This window comes from Acipenser ruthenus, chromosome 4, assembly GCF_902713425.1.
Source record: "Acipenser ruthenus chromosome 4, fAciRut3.2 maternal haplotype, whole genome shotgun sequence".
NCBI lineage: Eukaryota > Metazoa > Chordata > Actinopteri > Acipenseriformes > Acipenseridae > Acipenser > Acipenser ruthenus.
The window spans coordinates 62,288,942-62,309,537 of NC_081192.1; the positions used below are offsets into that span (position 1 = coordinate 62,288,942).

A 20,596-nucleotide genomic window follows, 5' to 3' on the forward strand; every position below is an offset into this window, starting at 1 on the left:
CCATTGGACTACTATATTTGACTTGTAGTATTACATTGTTGCTGTAATACTGTATTAATGTAGTACAGTACTATAGCATTGTCATTTTACTATAGTACAGTACATTACTATAGGGTTTTATAGTAATATTATAGTACTTTTTTGTAAGGGATAGGGCCACTGCAGACTTCTAATACATAAGTGAAAATGAAATCTGGAAAAAGAAAAATAACAACAACGAAAAAAGGACTTGTAAGAATTTAATGCATGTTTAAAGCCTTGTTTATTACAACTGTGAGCAGAACTAGTGAAGATTACATACTGTGCTTATAAAACAGAGTTATACAGTCCAGTAAAATGTCGCTCCATCATCCCTAAACACTGCAGTAGTTTTGTAAGAAATAAACAAAAAGGAGCTATGCAACTCAGCGAAGCGTTTTAAATACCCTTTCCTTCTAAAGAACACCTCAATATGGATTTTATATATTGTGTGATAAGATATAAGGCTGGAAGGCAAAAATCAGATCACTTGTATATAAGGCTGACCAACTCTACAGAAGTGCAGACTTAAGGAGAGCTGAACCTGCCATAGAAGAGGATGTTGCGGGTTTTGTTGTGCCTAATGAAGAACAGGAATGGGTGGTCAGCATTGAAGTGTACAGGGATCCTCACACTGGTCAGCATCACGATGGCCCCAGTGGCACCTGCTGCCTCTGTGCCCTCCTCATTCACCTCCACAAAGGACTTGTGCACCACCTTCGACAGCACCAGCTCATTATTGGACGACATGCCAGAGAAATCAGACTTGCCAACATCAAAGGCATCTACCATGCCCAAGCTGATCAGAACCGAGTTGAGGTCATAGGTCTCCTCCAGCTTGAACTTTGGCAGGGTCACGGTCACCTCAGTGTTGTCCATCATTTCTGGCTTAGTCCACTTCATGAGATTTTCAAAGGTGAGCTCCCTTTCAATCTGCAGAAAGAAAGACCACAAACCCCTCTTGGTATTTTCACAATATTAAAAGTCACATAGCATTGGTTTTAAATAGAAGCTTGCTGTTGTTCAGGGCAGTACAACTCCTAAATGGTACAAGCCTAGCTGTAAGCTGTGCTCTCTCCTCAACATCCCTCCACCTTGCACCAAGCTTACCTCTCGCCTTTTGTGTTAGTGTCTCCGTGGAAGGAATCTTTATCCTTTCTATCTTGGCTTCTGCATACCATGACCCATCCTCAAGAGGGGCAAGATTGTGTCAAACCTTCAATGCAAAGGTTCTTGATCTTACGTCATTACTCTCTGCAACCTATTAATATGCTTGACAATGTATTCTGTACTTTTGTTCTGCATCTGAGTGAAGATCTCATTACTGGTAAACAATAATATCCATCAAGCCTCAACTTTGTTCTCTCAGCTGCATCTTCTGCTTCCATTTTGCACACAAGGTTTTGTTAAAGTTTTGGTAAGATGCAGTGTATTATTAGATATTAATTGTAACATCTGGTACGTTTAACCATTTTAATATACAGTGCTCCCTCGCTAGAACGCAGGTCTCTGGATACACACAATATGAGCGTTATATATAACCGAAGAGCGTTATAAATGGAGGAGGGGGTGCTGCGGGACACATAACAACACACATCTGACAAATACAAAATAAATTAACTCCTTCTCTATAATGCACATATAGTGAAGCAAAAATGTAACTTTCCCTGATTTAACCATGCATAAAGCACCATGTAATTAATGCTATATTTTTTACAAAAAAAAGGTAACATTCCCACTCGTGGATCATTTTAATTAGCAGTTTTTAAACTATAAATAGCCTGGTTAAATGGTGGTCAGAAGTTCAGTTCGAAGCGACAGACAAGCAAACCACGTGCGAGAAGGAGAGTAGGTCGGGAGAGGGGAAGAGGGAATGGGCTCGCCCCAGGTTCAGCTGCCGGAGCGGGGCTGAAGCGAAGCTGAAGTGTCTCGTCTCCTGGGGAAAGCCACAGCTCCTCTTGCAGCAAAAAGGCAAATACATTAGGAAAGATAACCAAATAATAAGTTTAATATTTATTTAGTTATAAAACAAATGCTAAATAAGATGTCTGTTATAAAGTGCCAGAGTAGCTTTTCTTCAGTTTAGATACTGTATCAAAAGGGAGAGACAGAAACGGAAGTTAGACAGAAGTTGTTTATAGTTTGAACACCTGTACTGTATTTACTGTAGAAATATTGCATGAATCACTAGTATAGGGAATTGGGGGACATGCTGTAGGAGCGTTATATCCGAGGCACGTTATAACCGAGAGCCTTATAGCGAGGCAGCACTGTAGTTGTGTTCCCAGAGTATCCCAAACATTACTTTTTTTTTTACTTTTCTTTCTTGCAGTCTTAATTTAGAAAATAATTGTTAAACATTGAAAGGCATTGTAGCTCGGTCGATACAGTATTTGTAATTCTAGCAAAAACACTCTTAACTTGCTCTGTTACTTTGAATACTCCTACACTGATATAATCCTGTCAGTAAGCACTCACAGGGGGTTGGGTGGGGTGGGGGAGGTGAGCTCAATCACATACAGATTCAGTGAGTCAGACCTGAGGGGAGCAGAGAAGCTCTGTGCTTAATGCGAAAAATAATTGCGATTCCAAATTTAATAAAAAATAAAAGCTTTCCTTTACACAAAAACGATGAACAGGCTTGACTATTGATAGTTGTCAAATCGCCTCAGCCTTATAATCAACATCAATGTTGGAGACAGGAGAGAGAAGGAATATTTGAGGGAATGTGAATCAGGAGAAATAGTTTAAATAGTAATCGCAATCCGCTGTCACTGGTTGCTTCACACGAGTAGCAGCTTGGGGATGACGCAACTAAGACAGAAAGTAAGGCAGACAGAAAGGTTGGGTAGCGAGCAAGACTGAGACAAAGACTTGGGAGGACAAAACACAGAGCTAGCTGATGTTTCCAAAGCTACCTAGTGTTGAAGGTCAGACACCTGTAGACTGTGCTCCCACTAGAATCTGGGGGAATATCAGTCATCAGTGTTATATTTGCTGCTTATGTATTTGAATGCATTTACATAGAGACTCATAATAAAGTGTTGTGATTCAGACTTCAATTGTTGTGCTTTCTTCCTTCTTCCTACAACTTCGGCACCTATTCACACATCATTCAAAAGGTACAGGCATTCCACCTCTGGTACCAAAATCTTACATAATTAATCAAATCAGTGCAGCTGAACCCTGTCATAATATAACCTTACATGTTAGCTAAAAATCACACAAAAGTAAAAACCAAGAGTTATACTGATACTTATTTGGTGTTGATATCTGGAAGTGGTTGTCACAGGTATTGTCACTAATGGTGCCTTTCTTAGGCAACTGCAACAGACCTGCGAAGTGTTATGATTCCTTCATTGGATGTCTGCTAATTTCAGAAGCTGTCCTTCCTTACCTTCTCCAGTCCAGTGGAATCGTCTTCAATGCCCATAGGTAAGATGATAAGCATGCTCAGCTCATTGCCAACATATGGGAGCTCTATAATCTGACTGTTCACTTCAGGAATTAATGTGAGGTTAAACTTGGCTTTCTGTTGCATCATCTGCACAGGCTTCGTTACATTCTGTAAATAAATATCAGAAAAAAGATAGACAAGTTATAGCATCAATAGGCATCACACTTGCTTTTGAGACAAAGGTTCAAACTCCATATATCATAATTTCTACTTGGGTAAAAGAACATAACTTTTTTTTTGGAAATGCACACCATTAATGTAAAATCTTTAAGAAAGAACCTGCTTACCTTGCTCAGTCGGAAAGCCCTTTCTCTTGTCTCACTCTTGCTGAACTTCTTCCCCCAGTTTCCTTTGAAATAGATGGCATTCACCAGGACAAGTCTGGTCAGAGCATCAACAGTTCCTTTAGCCAACAAGTTCTTGATTTTGTCTACATGATAATACATAAAAAGTCATTGTAAATTAGCATTATAATAATAAATACTTTTCGTTGCAGAGATTAAAATAATTGGAATTTCCCTTCTAATAAACTGGTTATTTAATAACCAGTGCTTTGAGACGATCATAGCGGGTAACAAGGTAAGATTTGCTGCATTAATTAATTAGCTTCACCTTGTGTCTGGCTCTGCACCCAGGAGTTGATGTTCTGTCTGGCTGCTTCTGATGCAGTTACAAAATCAACAGCTTCCAGCTCAGCCTGGTAGAACTTCTTGGTGTCCTGAATGAATTCCTACAGGAAGTAAAATGAAAACGCTTGTCACCCACCATATTAAATTGTGTTGTTTGTTAAAAGTTGAATGCATTATATGAAAAGCTTCAACTCGATTAGGTGCCTGTGAAATATACCGACATATTTAAGTTCCCGTCACGAGGACGATTAATGAAATGTATCTTTTGCAATTATTACCACAGCAATTGCAACAAAATGGACACATATTTCACAGTGCTCCAGGTACTTTATTACACTCATGCTAATATGGAGCTTGAGAAGGGGGACCTTTCTACCAATGGGCTATTGTGACAGGGCTGAGGCCTGCCCCATGTAAATAATGATGTTTCTAGGTTTTTTTGTAAATAAAATGTATTTAAATTTGAAAGTTTTTTTTTTCAAATAAAGTGTGTGCTAGATATGACAGGGCTGGGAGGTTAGACTTCCCTCCCTACCTAATTTAAACTTAATGTGCACCAGGTGGCCAAGTGTTAATTGACTAATTGATTATCAATTAACCCTGGTCACTTGCCTTTATAAAGGGGCTGGAATGCCAGTCCTTTGTTGTTCTTTTGCAAGCTGCAGGTGAATGGGAAGAATCCTCGTGAGTGTGTGAGGTGAATGGGAAGAATCCTCGTGAGTGTGTGAGGTGAATGGGAAGAATCCTCGTGAGTGTGTGAGGTGAATGGGAAGAATCCTCGTGAGTGTGTGAGGTGAATGGGAAGAATCCTCGTGAGTGTGTTTGGTGAATGGGAAGAATCCTCGTGAGTGTGTGAGGTGAATGGGAAGAATCCTCGTGAGTGTGTGAGGTGAATGGGAAGAATCCTCGTGAGTGTGTGAGGTGAATGGGAAGAATCCTCGTGAGTGTGTTTGGTGAATGGGAAGAATCCTCGTGAGTGTGTTTGGTGAATGGGAAGAATCCTCGTGAGTGTGTGAGGTGAATGGGAAGAATCCTCGTGAGTGTGTGAGGTGAATGGGAAGAATCCTCGTGAGTGTGTGAGGTGAATGGGAAGAATCCTCGTGAGTGTGTTTGGTGAATGGGAAGAATCCTCGTGAGTGTGAGGTGAATGGGAAGAATCCTCGTGAGTGTGTGAGGTGAATGGGAAGAATCCTCGTGAGTGTGAGGTGAATGGGAAGAATCCTCGTGAGTGTGTGAGGTGAATGGGAAGAATCCTCATGAGTGTGTGAGGTGAATGGGAAGAATCCTCATGAGTGTGTGTCTGTCTCATCAGGGTGAGCTACAGGTTATCACAGTGTGCAGACTGGGATAACTTCACTGTTAGATTAGGGATTTAATTTAGGGGATTTTAATCCCACAGTTAAATGTGTGTTTGGGAGAAAGTCCCTGGTTCAGACCTCCCTGTATAGCAGCAGTGTGGAGTAGTGGTTAGGGCTCTGGACTCTTGACCGGAAGGTCGTGGGTTCAATCCCAGATGGGGGACACTGCTGCTGTACCCTTGAGCAAGGTACTTTACCTAGATTGCTCCAGTAAAAACCTGACTGTATAAATGGGTAATTGTATGTAAAAATAATGTGATATCTTACAACAATTGTAAGTCGCCCTGGATAAGGGCGTCTGCTAAGAAATAAATAATAATAGCAGGAATAGTGCACGGCTGATTGTAGGCCAACTTACATTTGTTACGTTGTTTTGAAAAGTGCTTTTTTTAATGCATTTTGATGTACATATATATGCTTCTACACAAGGGCTACAATTGCTGGTACCCTAATGGTGTCCATCTACCACTGCAACTGCCTGTGTGATTGTAGATAACATCTGGACGTCTGAGCGGCGTTTCAACGTCAAACCCTCTGTGTCTCTCGTTTCTTAGCGGATACCCACACCGTAACAGAACACCCCTGTTACAGTCATACAATTGCATTTAAATCAATCATTACATTGTAGTACCACTTCCCTGACCAAGAATATTATTTGGTAAAGGCAAACATCTCTTCATGCAATATTGTAGGAAAGCGTGGGCCTTATAAACATATTTAAAAAAAAAAAAAGGTTTGTGTTCACTGCCTTAGTACAGAAATATCAATAAAGTACTACCTTACTGATAACTAAAGACCCAAACGATGAATCTTACCTTGACAAAGTTGAATGATTTCTCTCCATACAGACGATTAGCCAAACACAATTTATAGGGAGCGCCCTGTTTGTTGATGTCAGAGATCAGCGTGCTGAATCCAGAGTGCACATCATCCTTAGATTTGTTAAGGGAGACGGACTGTTGTACAAAACCAAAGAGAGCAGAGTTATTCAGCTTTCCATCTTTATTAGACAGATATACCAAGATATTATTCCAGTTTTAAATTAATAATAAAAACAACACTTAAAAATGTTTCTTACTCTTTTGTTAGATTACCAGTTTGGAGCAAAAGCTTAGTACATTTGATCATGTACTTGAGGTTTATAGAAAAACAAAATTTAAAAAACAGCTGAGGGATGCAGTAATGTTATTACCCACCAGCTTTCAAGCATCTACAACATGTTTATTGAATGGTCAAGAACAGACCCTGTACTCACAAAAAAAAATCATATAAAAAAGGAGCCAGACATATCATGCATCAAAAACAATAAACCTCATGTGCTATTTGATATTCATATCCCAACACAAAATAAATCTAAGGCTTTGCCTTTTAATCTCACCCCACCTATCCCAAAAGCTTGCTCCAGTAACCAGAAATGTATGCCACCATTGCCAAAGTTTGTGTAACTTTGATATATCACCTGAAAACAGCTAGGCATTTGCATTTGCATTTTCTGTTGCATTCCAGCAGCAGCCCCATCTCCTTTCGGTTTGCTAAAATGAAGCACCTACAGTTTAAAACAAGTAACATTATGAACACATGTAATATTACACATATACTTTCAGATATGACCATGTTTTTTCGTCCTATTCATTTCCAGTATAAAAGCATACAGAATGTAAAGCTGTAATGTTAACCATCCAGCAGCACAGCAGGTAGTGGTCATATATATTTGGGACCCTTCAGTTCTTCACGTATCAAGGACACCTTGGGCACACACAGGCAAGTATACAAACTTCACCCTTGGGTCTTGGAAGAGTCATCAGCATGTACACTGGGTGCACATTTAAAAAATTATATATATATATATATATATATATATATATATATATATATATATATATATTATTTGATCAGAAGCAGATTGGATTTTATTATTTTAATACAAATCAACCAATAATACAGTCTAGGAAGGATACACCTGAACAGGAGTATGTCATTGTGACAAAGACAATGGTAAATCTCCCTCCCGACCTGTGAGGGCGCTAAGTAACGGGAACAGAGTACCCTGGACTGTTTGGCCTGACACTTCATTCCTAGGGTTAAAAGGAAGTCAGTCATTTAGAAAGAGGGTGGAGCTTCGGTGCACTAACTCATCGACCCGGAAGGGAAATGATGTGGCGGCTGCGGATTGGAGGAGCGGCTGCAATTGTTTACCAAGGGGTCACGTGTGACGGTATAAATAGGGGACCAAGCGACGTAATTTGTTCCTTCGTTTTGGTTAGAGAACAACCTAGAAGGACCTGTGGTTTGTGTAGAGAAAATCGTGAGTGTTTTGTTTGTTTATTGTCGTGTCTGAATTATATTTGGTATTTAGACGGCTAAACATGATCCAGGAGCTGTCGCAAGAGGCCAGCATGACCCTGGACAACACTGCACTTTGTTTACAATGAAGTACTGTATTTTCACCACGAACACTAGAGCACGCACTGTGGACTGGTGTTTGTGTTTGTGTACGTGTTACGTGTGGGTGAATTAAAACGGGACTGTTATTATTTCGGGGCCAACCCGCGGATTACAGATAAGCAATACATGCCGCTGTGTTGCTTCTCATTGACATTGTTATTATTTACTGTTGTTTGCCATCAGTCACTTGGATTAAGAAATAGAACCATTAAAGAACACTGCACCTGGATTATAATTGTCTGTCTCTTTATTGATCACCTGCACACTGTTAACCACTTTGCCACACGTGGTTTTAGAGGTGGGATTATGGATCGCACAGCACTAGCAGAGCTGCTGGAGGTGCTGGACCACAGACGGGAGATTGAGGAGAGACGGAGAGAGGAGAGGTACACGGCGCTCATTGAAAGGGTAGATTTTGGAATAACGCCACAACCTACAACAGTACCTTCAATGACGGCACTGAAGGCACAGGCGTTGAAGATGATGATGCAGGATGACCCAGAAGCATACCTGGTCGCTTTCGAGCGGCTGGCTGCCACCGCGTCATGGCTGCGGGAGTTCTGGGCGAGCCAGCTGGGACCCTGCCTGATCGGGGAGACTCAGGCAGCATACCAGGCAATGACCGACGCTGAAGCCGGCGTTTACGACCTGGTGAAACTGGCAATCCTCTGTCGCCTCAGCATCACGTCAGAGATGCACCGGGTACGGTTCAGGGAGTACCAAAGGTCCCTGGATAGACACCCCAGGGTGGTCGCGCAGAGGTTGTGTGACCACATGGTACACTGGCTGACCCCCACCAAGACGACCAATCTACAAATGGGGGAGGCGATAGTGGTGGAACAGTACTGTCATGTGGTCCGCACCGACACTCAAGTGTGGATACGGCGCCACAACCCCGACACCCTGGAAAAAGCTGTGCCACTAGCCGAGGACCGGCATTCTCACCACCGGGAGCCGCCCACCACCACCACCACCACCACCAGCACCGGGATCGAGACCTCCCAGACTGTGCACCCCAATGGGCCACCTTGCCTCCCCTTCATGAAGACCAAGGTTGGCCCCCAGCTGGAGTAGAGGTGCTGCCCCTGCCCTGTTGCCATACCAGCAACGGGACAGATAACTAACCAGTGTGCCCTCTGTCCCCCCAACTTGTTTTAGGTGCAACCAACCGGGACACCTGGCCAGGTCATGCCCTGCTGCAATGGAGTGTGAAGTGGTGGTGTGTAATTGGTCACCTGAAATAGGTAAGCAAGGGGAAAATGGTCGGGAGGGGCCTTGTATTGTTAATATGGTTATAGGGAATGTGAATACCCACGCATTAGTGGGCACAGAGTGTGAGTAGACCTTAATTAGGACAGCTCCCCAAGGCAGTGGGTCATAGAAGCCACAAGGTCAGGTGGCTATCTCCTGTATCCATGGAGACACGATGACATACCCCAGCATATTTATCAGTAGGACCGATAAAACGTCACCTAATAGTGGGGGTGGCGAAAAGGCTACCCCACCCAGTTATACTGGCCAAACTATAAAGAACTGGCGAAATTAATGGCAGTCTCGACCACACACGTAATCGTGGCAGAAAAGAAAGGGAAATAATTGGTGATGTTTTTCCCTTTCAGACTGGAAAAGGAGGTGGAAAGAAGCCACCAATTCCACAGACTGGTTGACATGGAATGCTGAGATCATCTTCGGCAAAAGGCAGGATTGGTACGGAGTGTAACCTTTGTCCTGGCTTCTGTAAAAATTAAGCAGGCTTTTGCTTCAAGAGTGTATTGAGCACCACGTCTATCCTCCAGAGAGGAATAATGTCCTTCATAGGTGGCCGAAGCCGGCGAACCCCTTTCGTAAATTGCCCCGCTAGGAAGCTGAGCTCCTGGGGAGACTCCGGCATTTTGTGTCAATGGAGCCGTTCAGGGCCCAGATCCAAAGCTACAGGCTAGATGGGTCGGTATGCCAAAAGGTCCTTCATGCCTGACTGAGCAGGTCACGGCACTTAGGCAGTCTCCACAGCCGACTGCTCAGGGCTTAAAATTAGAGTCTCCTGGGCCAATAATTGCTACTAGGAGCACCTTGGCCCAGTCCTGCCTGATTTTCTCCTGAAACAACGAGAGCAAGACGAGCGGTGGGAAGGCAAGAGGAGGTCCGCTGCCCAGTTTTTCACCCCGCTGGATGTACTGCCCGCAGTGAGAGAAGGTTCTCGTGTGCCCAGAGCAAAAGATTACAGGCCGCACGATGGAGACCCTGCCAAAGGGGGGTTCTACACCCACTGCTCCCCCCTGCTATTCTGGTCTTTTCTGGTGACAGTGTCCAGCGCTATGCTAGGCTGTTTCCACCAAGAGCATGCTTTAGAGAGACACTGTCAATAGGCGGTTGCGGCTTAACGCGAGATGAAAAACCCTGGTGTTGAACCTGGCCTGCAGAGGGCACATGCGCAGGAGACCCAAAGGTAAGGTCCGAGAAGCTGCTGCCATCAGCCCAGAAGTTTCTGGAACTTCACTACTGTGAGTGCCCTGTTGAGCTAAACAGCCCATTGACTAAATAGATCTAACAGACAGAGTCCAACAGAGTAGACAGCATCGACCTGGAGTCCAAGTCCACTGCTAGATAGGAGGCTGTCTGAGAAGGCGTGAGCTGGCTCTTCACCTGATTCACCATAAAGCCCAACCGTTGAAGGTGGCAAAGTGACAAGTTCCGTGTGGGCGTCTGTCTGTGCTGGAGACAGGCACAAATTGAGCCAGTAGTCCACATTACTATTTATTTCTTAGACTTACAATTGTTACAAGATATCACATTATTTTTACACACAATTACCCATTTATACAGTTGGGTTTTTACTGGAGCAATCTACGTAAAGTACCTTGCTCAAGGGTACAACAGCAGTGTCCCCCCACCTGGGATTGAGCCCACGACCCTCCGGTCAAAAGTCCAGAGCCCTAACCACTACTCCACACAGCTGGCCACATAATTGAGTAATGAAGCCTTGAGTATCAATGGGGCCATGACAGCTTCCATGCACTTCAAAAAGACATGGTGAGCTAGACAAAGGTGAAACAGCAAGACCCAGAAAGGTGAACTGCAGGTACTTCCTGTGTGCTGATTTTATGGGGATCTGGAAATAAGCGTCTTTGATGTCCACTGTGGTGAATTATTCGCCTGGCCTGATTGACTGCAACGTTGCATCGTCAACATTTTGAACCTCCTTCGGCTCAGACATGGGTTGACCTGTCTGAGGTCGAGGATGGGTCTGAGGCCACCATCCCACTTGGGCACTAGGATGTACCTGGAGTAGAACCCTTCCTCCAACTGGAGGGGGTGTAACATACGAATAGCTCGCTTTTGCAGCAGAGCTGCTACCTCCTGAGACACCACTGTGGCGTCTTGCGGGTCCGTGACGGAATCATGTTGGAATCACGTCCCGAAAGGGAGGGAGGAGTGCAGAGCATAGCCAGTTTGAACAGTAGTAAGCACCCAGATGTCCGTGGTGCACTGACGTCAATACTCTAGATGGCTCCCTGAGAAGAGGCCCTGGGCCTGTGGCAGTAAACCCCTATGGCCGCTGCTCACCTTGTGGCTTGGCCTGAGGTTTTTGCCTCTGCTCTGGAACTTCTTATAGTCTCCACCAGTTCTCAATACTACCTCTGGCAGCCTGGGGCCTGGGGTGCTGGTTTGCACACTGGGGGTGGTCGCTGTTTTGGAAGGAAGAGCATCAGCTCCTTCATGGATTCCCGCATGCAGTGAGAGTGCAGCAGCATCTCGTCCAATGCAGGACCAAAGGTATGACCCGGTGTACCCATCAGGCACACGTGCGTAGGAAAGCCAACGCTGCCTGCGTGTGGCTACCAGCGCAGCCAGGTTTCTACCTACAGCCTGCCTGTTTAGCTTTGACAGATGAAGCAGGTTCTTATAAACCAGGTGCAGCTCATCCAGCTGTTGTGGTGAGGGCCTGTGACAATCAGAGAGAGACCTCAGCAAATAGGACTGGTAGACTACCAGAATGCTATTAAAAGTTGTCCAGCTGTGCGACAAACGCACAGGCTGAATAGGCACACTTGAGGATCTCCTCCGAGACCCAGCACTGTTTGCTGGGGCAGATAGCGTCCATGAAAAAGGAGCGCTAAATTAGGCGCATGTGCCAACGCAGCAATTGAAGCTCCTGCCAACGGAAAATGGTCCACATCGTGTGGACCCTACATAGGGTGTGCATAGACCGGGAAATAAGCCGTGACCGGGTGAGCCCAGGACGACTGGACCTCAAAAAGAAAATCCTGGTGCACTGAGGGGGGGGGGGGGGGGGGCACCTGGAGAGGCGGTAGGCTCGTCCTCAAAATTGGACTGCCTTGTCTCACCTTCTGTAGGTCAGGGCACTTGCAAAAATGGATCAGTGGCATAAGCTCTCCCACTGACAGGAACGCCAGCTCCTGTTCTTCCACCTCCTCAGGGGTGGTGAGGGAGAGCACACCATTCTGCTGACAATCTGCACTCTGAGCCTCCTGGGACCACAAGGGGACAAGTGGACAGGCTGTGCTGATCACTTGGAATGCTGACTCTTCTTCTTGAGAAGGAGAGGCAGAGGAGGATGAGGAAAACCGTTAAGACTGCTACCTGCGGAGGCTGTTTTCCCGGTTGCGTCGTTCACTCTCCCTTGGCACAGAGCCATGGGGTGGGGGACACAGAGCGCTGTGCAGGAGTGAGGGATGCAGACCGCTCTGTAGAGCTGTGGGAGAAACATTGCTCAAGCGTGCACTTGGAGAAATGGGCTCAAAACTCTTTCAAAAGATGTCTTGCAGGGATAAAACCCAGGCATTATACAGGTAACAATACAGTGCAGTATTAATACTGTACAGGTGCTGTATCAGCTGCTTAAAGCAGTTTTGATGACTTACTTTGCAGTACAGGCTTGAACCACACATCAAGGGACAGGGGAGTGACTGATGTTCACTTCCCGATAGTTTATTTTTCCGTGTGAGGTCACCGGGAGGGGCATTTAGTATCTGCACGGCGGAGACAGTTTACAGCAGCCCGGCAGAAACAAATCACAGGAACTTGTTTAGCGCTAATACAAAAAAAGGGAAACACTGTAAATTTGATGTATTTGACCTATAATTATATCAGAACATTTATTCTGTCATGTGTCAAGAAACTTGTGGATATAAGCATATACTATTTCATGAACTAAATGCATCAGGTAGTTATTTTTTTCCTTATTACTGATAATAATGGAACGAATAACTTATTTTATTTATAAATATTTATTTTGAGAAAAAAAAAAATCGAGAGTAGTGTCCATTATTGCTTATAAAATGGAGGAAGTATTGTAATTGGATTGTATTGGAAGTAAAGTGTTTTTATACATGTATCACTAAGCAGAATATATAATAACAAAATATTTTTTAAAAAAAAAGAAATATTGTGTTAAAAAATAATAATAATAATATTTTTTGTGAATTTTTATAGTAAGAGTCAACTACAGCCAAAAAACGTCTGGTCCTGGGGGAGCATCCCACTGAAAAATGCTTGGTCCTGAAAGGGTTAAAGAAGTTAATACCCATTCGGTAATGGTCACATTTCATACTTGGAAGAGAACTGGTGCACAGTTTGCACTGGAGCAAAAGTTTAGTAAATCTGACTTGCAACAATTCAAACTAAGGAAATTAGCAATTGAACCTTAAAGGGATTAACTGTGCTGCCAGGAAAACATGGGAGTCAGGCAACATTGCTATTGATAAACAGACATTGGATAGAAAATTGATTCATTACCATACAATTTGTTCAGTATAAAGTGGTTAACAGGGAACACTAAACAAAACAACAAACACAATTTGTTCTTATTGTCTCACTAAGTCCCAGAATTAAAGTATTTAACCATGTGTTTTGCAGAAAAAAAACATTTTGTACTTTTATAATTGGGGAGAGCAACTGCAGCTGGAATGCTCTGCACACAGCACCTCTTGCCATGAAAAAAAGAAATGGATTCTTAGCTTAAACTGGAAACGTTGTCTGGTAACAATGTCATACCTCTTTCTAAAACATTAGCTGGGCTTTTCACTTTTCAAAGTGACTAATTTAGATCCTTGGAAAACAGTTTGTTTTATAAAAGCCATACCATTTTTCACAATGTGCAGCTTACCTAAGGAACCAACAACCTCTTCCTGTATTTTACTATAGGTGAGATTGTGGCTTTATGCACTCCCACTCAGAAACCATGTTTAAGATTAGGCTGTTTTAACTTGCATGAACTGAAATATATATTTTTTTAATTGTAGCTTTTCTGTAGACAAATACACTTTGTCAATTTGGAAAATTACACCATAGAAAAACAGTATTTTAAAAACAACAGGGTGAAGTGCAATACTTATTGAAATAAAGTTCCACTGGTGACAGATGATTTAAGACAAAATATCATCTTATACATTCAGGCACTTTATACCCCCTGTATACAGTACAATGTAGACCTGCACATGCCATTCCCTAAAGCTGGAGCCACACCCAAACAGTGTTAGATTTCTGGGAGCATTGTTACAGTACAATGAACTATGATACTAGCAGCTTACTGCTATAACTAAACTTGTACCTACTGAGCACCACACCTAGCTTTTGTGGGAAGGGCAGAGAGACACTTTCCCCAGAGAAATCTGAGTTGCTCTGAAATTGTCTTCAAACATTCTGAAGCTGGTCATTTCTCCAAGTCTTTATTTTATGCTGCCTAGTATTTTAAAAGGACAGACCTAAGATGGCAGAGTTTCTTTTTAATGCCGGATTACTCCATTATTAATTAAATAATAATAATAATAATAATAATAATAATAATAATAATAATAATAATAATAATAATAATAATAATAATAATCTGACACTGTACAATGATGGATACATTTAGGCAAGAAAATTATTTCTACTAGCACCCCAGGGGAAAAAAAGGCTAATACAGAACCCACTGGACAGAATTAACACCAACTGGCCTGGCCCTGGCACATATCCAAGTGTGAGGGGTCTGAAAACAACTAAGAACTGTAATTCTTATAATGCTTGAGCAGCACATACCTGTGCCATCTCAGAGGCTGTGTTCCCCCGAGCCCCCAGATACACCATGGCCAGAGCGGAGGAGATGCTCAGGGGGGAGTAGAAGATGTTATCTGCTTTTCTGTCATTACTGAGCTTCTTAAAGAGGTCCAGGGCGAAGCTGGTGTTTGCACTGGCCAAACTTTCCATGATCAGCAGCCTAGGGGAAAGAAAGTGAAATAAAATTACCCACAGAGTTGTCACAAGGATGGGGGTAAATAAAATGGCTTAAAAAAAAAAAAAAAAAACACTTTTCAAAACAAAACGGCATCTTGGCTAAAACAGACAATAAACAAAAACTGTGAAAAAACAAGTTTTGTGCTGGTCCAAACCCAGCACAAGTAGCAATCGATTATATTTCTTTCTTTCTTGTTACCTTACAGTCTCGCTCTCTCGTTCCACTTCTGAACACTCAACCCGAGTGAGCAATCCGTGCCTTTTATGCAGCTGTGACCGGACTCGATTGCTTGTTAATCATCATTCAGTCAAGTCCAGGCACAGTCTGCACGTGAACTTTTTGGGCAAGGAAGGTAATTAACCCTTCCCTGCCAACTTTAAACACCTTTGCCCAAATACATATATACATTTTAAATAATAATACACAACACAAAACATAAAATACGCACAGTGACGGGTGTACCCCACCACACATCTCCCCGCTTGTGTGCAGCACACATGGCTGCAAAGGCCACCTCCCCCTCCTGGGCCAGGAACGGGGGTATTAATGGGCCCACAGCCGGCAATGTTGTCAGCGACAATGCTGGCCGAGGCAAGACTGGCTCCTCCAGCCAGGGCAATCCTGGCAGTGGCAATGCTGACAGTGGTGCAGCGCACTCTGGAAACGGCTGTGGACTCAGTGATGGTGGCACTGGCAGCGTTAATGTTGCCCTCAACGTGGGACACTCCGGCAGTGAAACTACTGCTGGCGGACACAACAAAGCCCCAGGTGATGACAACCAGGCATCCCCGGTCGGTGTTGTGCAGGCATCCCCAGGCGATGGCGAACTGGCATCCACAGGCATTGCTGCCTTATCAGCCCTAAGCGCTGCAGGCTCGGCAGCCCTAGGCGTTGCAGGACATGGCAGGAGCTGACCCTCGGGAGGTAGTTTCAGCTCCTCTGGTGGTGGAGGCAGGAGCAACAGGTGGTCTCCCTCTCGCGGTGGACGTGTGAACAGCAGGTAGTCTCCCTCTAGCGTCGGAGGTGGGAGCAGCATGTAGTCTCCCCCTGGCGATGGAGACAGGAGCAGCGGGTAGTCTCCCCCTGGCAGTGGAGGCAGGAGCAATGGGTAGTCTCTCCCTGGCGGCGGACATGGGAGCAGCGGGTAGTCTCCCTATATCACTGGGGACTGGTGCGGGCTCTCTCTCGTTTGCTGGGGACTGGTGAGGCTCTCCCTCGGTCGATTGGGACTGTTGCGGCTCTGGAGCTCTGTGGCAAAGTGGTAATTAGTAGCAGGTGTATAGCAGGTGTGGTGCGGATGCAGTAATCCCAAGAACAAACAGTCAACAAAGTACGGGTGAAACGGTTAATTGAATGATTTTTAATCCAATGGTCTGATGACCAGCCAGCAAATAATAATGCACTGGCAATACACAACAATGTGTATTGCACAGTAATCAAAAGGGTTGCAGTCCCGTAAATAATAAGCACAGTAGTAACACACACAATTAGACACACACACGATCACAAGTCCAAAGTGAGTGCTCTCAGTGCTTGTGGTGAAGTACAATATAATACATGCTATACTTGTGAACAAGTGCTGATAACAATGTTAATCGTGACGGTAGTGCAGTGTTGATCCGGTTTTGTGCTGGCCCTTGGCGACAGCTTCGGATTCGTGTTTAGCCGTCTAGTGCTATATAACAAAACACAGACAGTTACTAAATAGACACGAACAAACAAACAAAACACTCGCAAATTTATTTCCCGTACGCGTTCTCTGCGTCTCACACGGTCCTTCCATAAAACCCAAGCGAAGGAACCGATTACGAGTCTACGTCCCCTTTTTATGCTGTCACGCATGACCCATTGGTAAACTAATGCAGCTGCCTTTACAATCAGCGGCTGCTACATTGTTTACCTTCCGGGTCAATACGTTTTTGCAACAGAGACTCACCTTCTTCCAGATTAGCCAACTCCCCGACCTGGGAAAGAACTGTCAATCCAGCCCGTCAAAAGAACTCTGCCCTCGCTGCTTAGCGCCCTCACAGGTCGGGAGGGAGATTTACAACCAGAACTCATTATATTTCCATCACAAGCTCGCACCGTCTTATTTGCCTCCTCTGGGCAGGTCGTACTTCCCTCTCCTCATGAACAGGGACCTCCTCCACCAGCTCCCAGGAGAAACCATCAGGCTGCGGGCACTTCTGTCATATATGGCCGAAATGCTCACACAGCCCACACCAATCTTGGACTTCTGGGCAGTCCTTCCACTGGTGGTGGTTCTTCTTCCCGCAGTACTCACAGTAGTACCACTCCTTTAGGGCAACTGTATCCACCTCCATTCTTCACACAGGGAGGCACTGTTTCCCACTTCTCTGACACCATATGTCACAAACATAGAGTGTGGTGACATCAGACCAGGAAGAGAATGACAACAATACTGGGGGTGAAGTGCTGGTGTGCGAATTTATTAAATAAAACTGATTAACAAAAACAAAACTTTTCAAAACTAAAAATGCCACGAGTAGCAATTGCTTATATTGCTTTTCTTTCTCTTTACCTTACGGCCTGGCTTTCTCATTCCACCTCCGTGCCTCTTATGCAGCTGTGCCGGGACTCGATTGCTTGTTAATCATTGAATCGAGTCCAGGCACAGTCTGCATGTGAACTGCTTGCCCAAATACATACATATATACATAATAATAAGACAAATACAAAATAAACAAAATACAGACAAGGGCAGGGTGTACCCAGCCACAAGAGTAGATTGACCAATGCTCCAAAACACGCATCTATAAATCATGTCTGACATCTACTGCTCCCAGTTTTATTAAAGGGAAAGGGAAACGACGGGACTTTGTGTGTTAATTTCTCATCATTACTCATAAAGATAGCATTTCCCACTTAAATTGTTATGTGTTTCGTCATATTGACAAAGTTTTCTTGTGACTTTGAAGAGCTAGAATCTATTGGTAAAAACTTTCTGTATGAATTTGCAACAATCATAGAGCGCCAGATAGGCCCTATTGAAACTGAAAGAGATCCTGACAGAACAGCAGCTGCTGTAACTGCACAGTAATGCCGACTCGTGAGGAATGTGTTTGTTGTTTTGAAATTCTTCACATACAGCACAGAATTCCTGAAAATTGTCAGGCCAAAGCCCACCCTGCATCACGCAAAAATTCAGTTTTAAAACTGTGTGCCTGGATAGAGAGGTCCTGGATACTGCACTGCTGCTTTTTACAGACATCTGAGCTGACTCTGTACAACCTATCGTCAACAGGTAGCCTGCGTTTGTATTTATGTGTTTCATAATTCTCATACGCATGACATTATTATTACGATACTACTAATAATAATAATAATAATAATAATAATAACCCCCCTTCATTGGTATTAAATACATATAGATATAAGTAAAATACATATAACAGCTTTAATGTTTTAAATTAAACAATAAGTTGTTAACGCATTATTAATATTTTATTATTTTTAAAGTTTTATCATTTTTTCCCCGTAGGTATAGTTTCTTGCTGACGAAACGACACCGCTGAGCCACCTCTTGTCCACCTTTGAATCTTTATTGTCTGCAGAAGCTTATATGCATGCATACTCATTCTCCCTAGTCACCGCAAGTGCTGTTCAAAGATGTGATCAAAAAATCTGCTTTGTACACAAACACCTTTTCATGATCCGGCTAAAAATGAGCTGGGATCCAATCCTGTTTATTGATCCCATAGTCCAAGCGGCCCAAGGTCACTGATGCCAAGTGCATTTTCTTTACTAAGTACTATGGACATTTGGAAACTGGACAACTCATGTTAAAAGCTACATGTAAATCATATATAAATTACTTTGTTATAAAGATATTGTACAAAATCATCATCAGTAAGTTACAATTACAAAGCTATGAATCTCATGTTAAAATGTGAAATTTTCCATACAATTTGCATGAAATCACTGACTTCACACACTTCTCCCACTGCCTTCTCAGGGGTGTGCAATTTTTGAAAAAAACTTGTTGTCCAAGGGACAAAATGCTAGAAAAATCTACTTGCCCCCTCCCCGTTGCACAAAAAACACACAAGAAAGTAGAATAGAACTTATAGGATTTTGGTTTTACTTTAACAGGGAACACAATCAATCAATTAGTGATCAGTAGCTTGGGTTCACTAAATTCATCAAGATACACAAAAGGTTCTGTGCGACCTCACCTCACCTCACCTCACCTCACCTCAACAAATGTATAACAGTGAATGCAGTTTGGAACACAATTGCTAGTAAATTTAAGTAACATACTAAGAGTACAACTATAATAAGCAATATTTGGGAGTTATTCAAATATAAAAATAGCTTCTGCCTGTTTTTTCACTCTATCTCTATAAGCTGAATCCAACTTGTGATTTACAGGTGTTTAAGTTTTTTGCATCACAGATACAAAATCAATGCCAACTATTACTGCTGCTTTGTGACGCTCTTTAAAAGAGTCGTGTATAACCTGTCAAATTCCCTGCATTTTGTACTGTTTTTCTAAACAAAATGCACACTATTTACAGTAGGCTCCATCATATTCTGCAAAGACAAAATATGTTTTTTCTTTTGTTTATTTCTATTATATATTTTCTTTTTTAAAAACAGTGTACAACATTTTACAGCTATTTTTCTTCATCAACATCTTTCCCTTGATGGCTAACTGGAACACTGCTGCAGCAGGGGGATCCTGGCTTCATACCCAGGTGGCTTTTTTTTTTTGGGGGGGGGGGGGGGGGGGCAACATTCTTTCCCTGCACTACTCTCACTGAAAAATAAATACATAAATTAATGAATACATTTAATTCATACATTGCCATCAAATATTGTACAGATAATCTCATATATAAGAATTTCATATTTCTATTAATAAACATATTTGACAATCTTCACGTTTTATTAGTTTCACAAATAGATGGATTGTGCATCTAATAAATAACTAATATCGCTTCTGTTCAAATCTAGTAAAAAAAAGTATATATATATATATATATATATATATATATATATATATATATATTACAGTGCCTATAGAAAGTGTACACCCCCTTGAACTTTTTTCACATTTTGTTGTGTCAGTGCCTCAGAGTTTCATGCATCTAAATGAGGATTCTTTTTCCACTTATCTACACGCCATACTGTTAAGGGGAAAAAAAGTTTTTATTGAGAAAAAAATTATATATTAAATACAAAACTTAAAGATCATAATTGGATAAGTCTCCACCACCCTGAGTTAATACTTGGTGGAACCACCTTTGGCAGCAATTACAGCTATGAGTCTGTTGGGATAGGTCTCTACCAACTTTGCACACCTAGATTTGGCAATATGTGACCATTCTTCTTTACAAAACTGTTCAAGATCTGTCAAGTTCCTTGGGGAGCATTGATGGACAGCAATCGTCAAGTCATGCCACAAATTTTTCGATTGGATTTAGGTCGG

General features: G+C 42.9%; 1 protein-coding gene across 7 annotated transcripts in view; it reads right to left on the bottom strand.

The window, feature by feature from the left end:
- Positions 1 to 232: 232 nt before the first annotated feature.
- LOC117400245 (leukocyte elastase inhibitor-like) overlaps positions 233 to 20,596 on the bottom strand; it is a 43,770-nt gene continuing 23,406 nt past the window's right edge. For 3 of the 7 annotated variants that reach the window (XM_059022631.1, XM_059022629.1, XM_059022632.1), the window contains exons 2-8: positions 14,949 to 15,126; positions 6,922 to 7,008; positions 6,278 to 6,418; positions 4,088 to 4,205; positions 3,763 to 3,905; positions 3,416 to 3,583; positions 233 to 951 (exon numbers count right to left, since the gene is read on the bottom strand). In XM_059022631.1, the coding sequence (XP_058878614.1) occupies positions 547 to 951; positions 3,416 to 3,583; positions 3,763 to 3,905; positions 4,088 to 4,205; positions 6,278 to 6,418; positions 6,922 to 7,008; positions 14,949 to 15,116 (1,230 nt within the window). In that variant the 5' untranslated portion in view covers positions 15,117 to 15,126 and the 3' untranslated portion in view covers positions 233 to 546. Of the gene's footprint in view, positions 952 to 3,415; positions 3,584 to 3,762; positions 3,906 to 4,087; positions 4,206 to 6,277; positions 6,419 to 6,921; positions 7,009 to 14,948; positions 15,127 to 15,342; positions 15,514 to 15,592; positions 16,847 to 16,896; positions 16,981 to 17,080; positions 17,226 to 20,596 lie in introns of those variants that run through there. The other 4 variants (XM_059022628.1, XM_059022630.1, XM_033999879.3 and 1 more) reach the window with 4 other exon arrangements.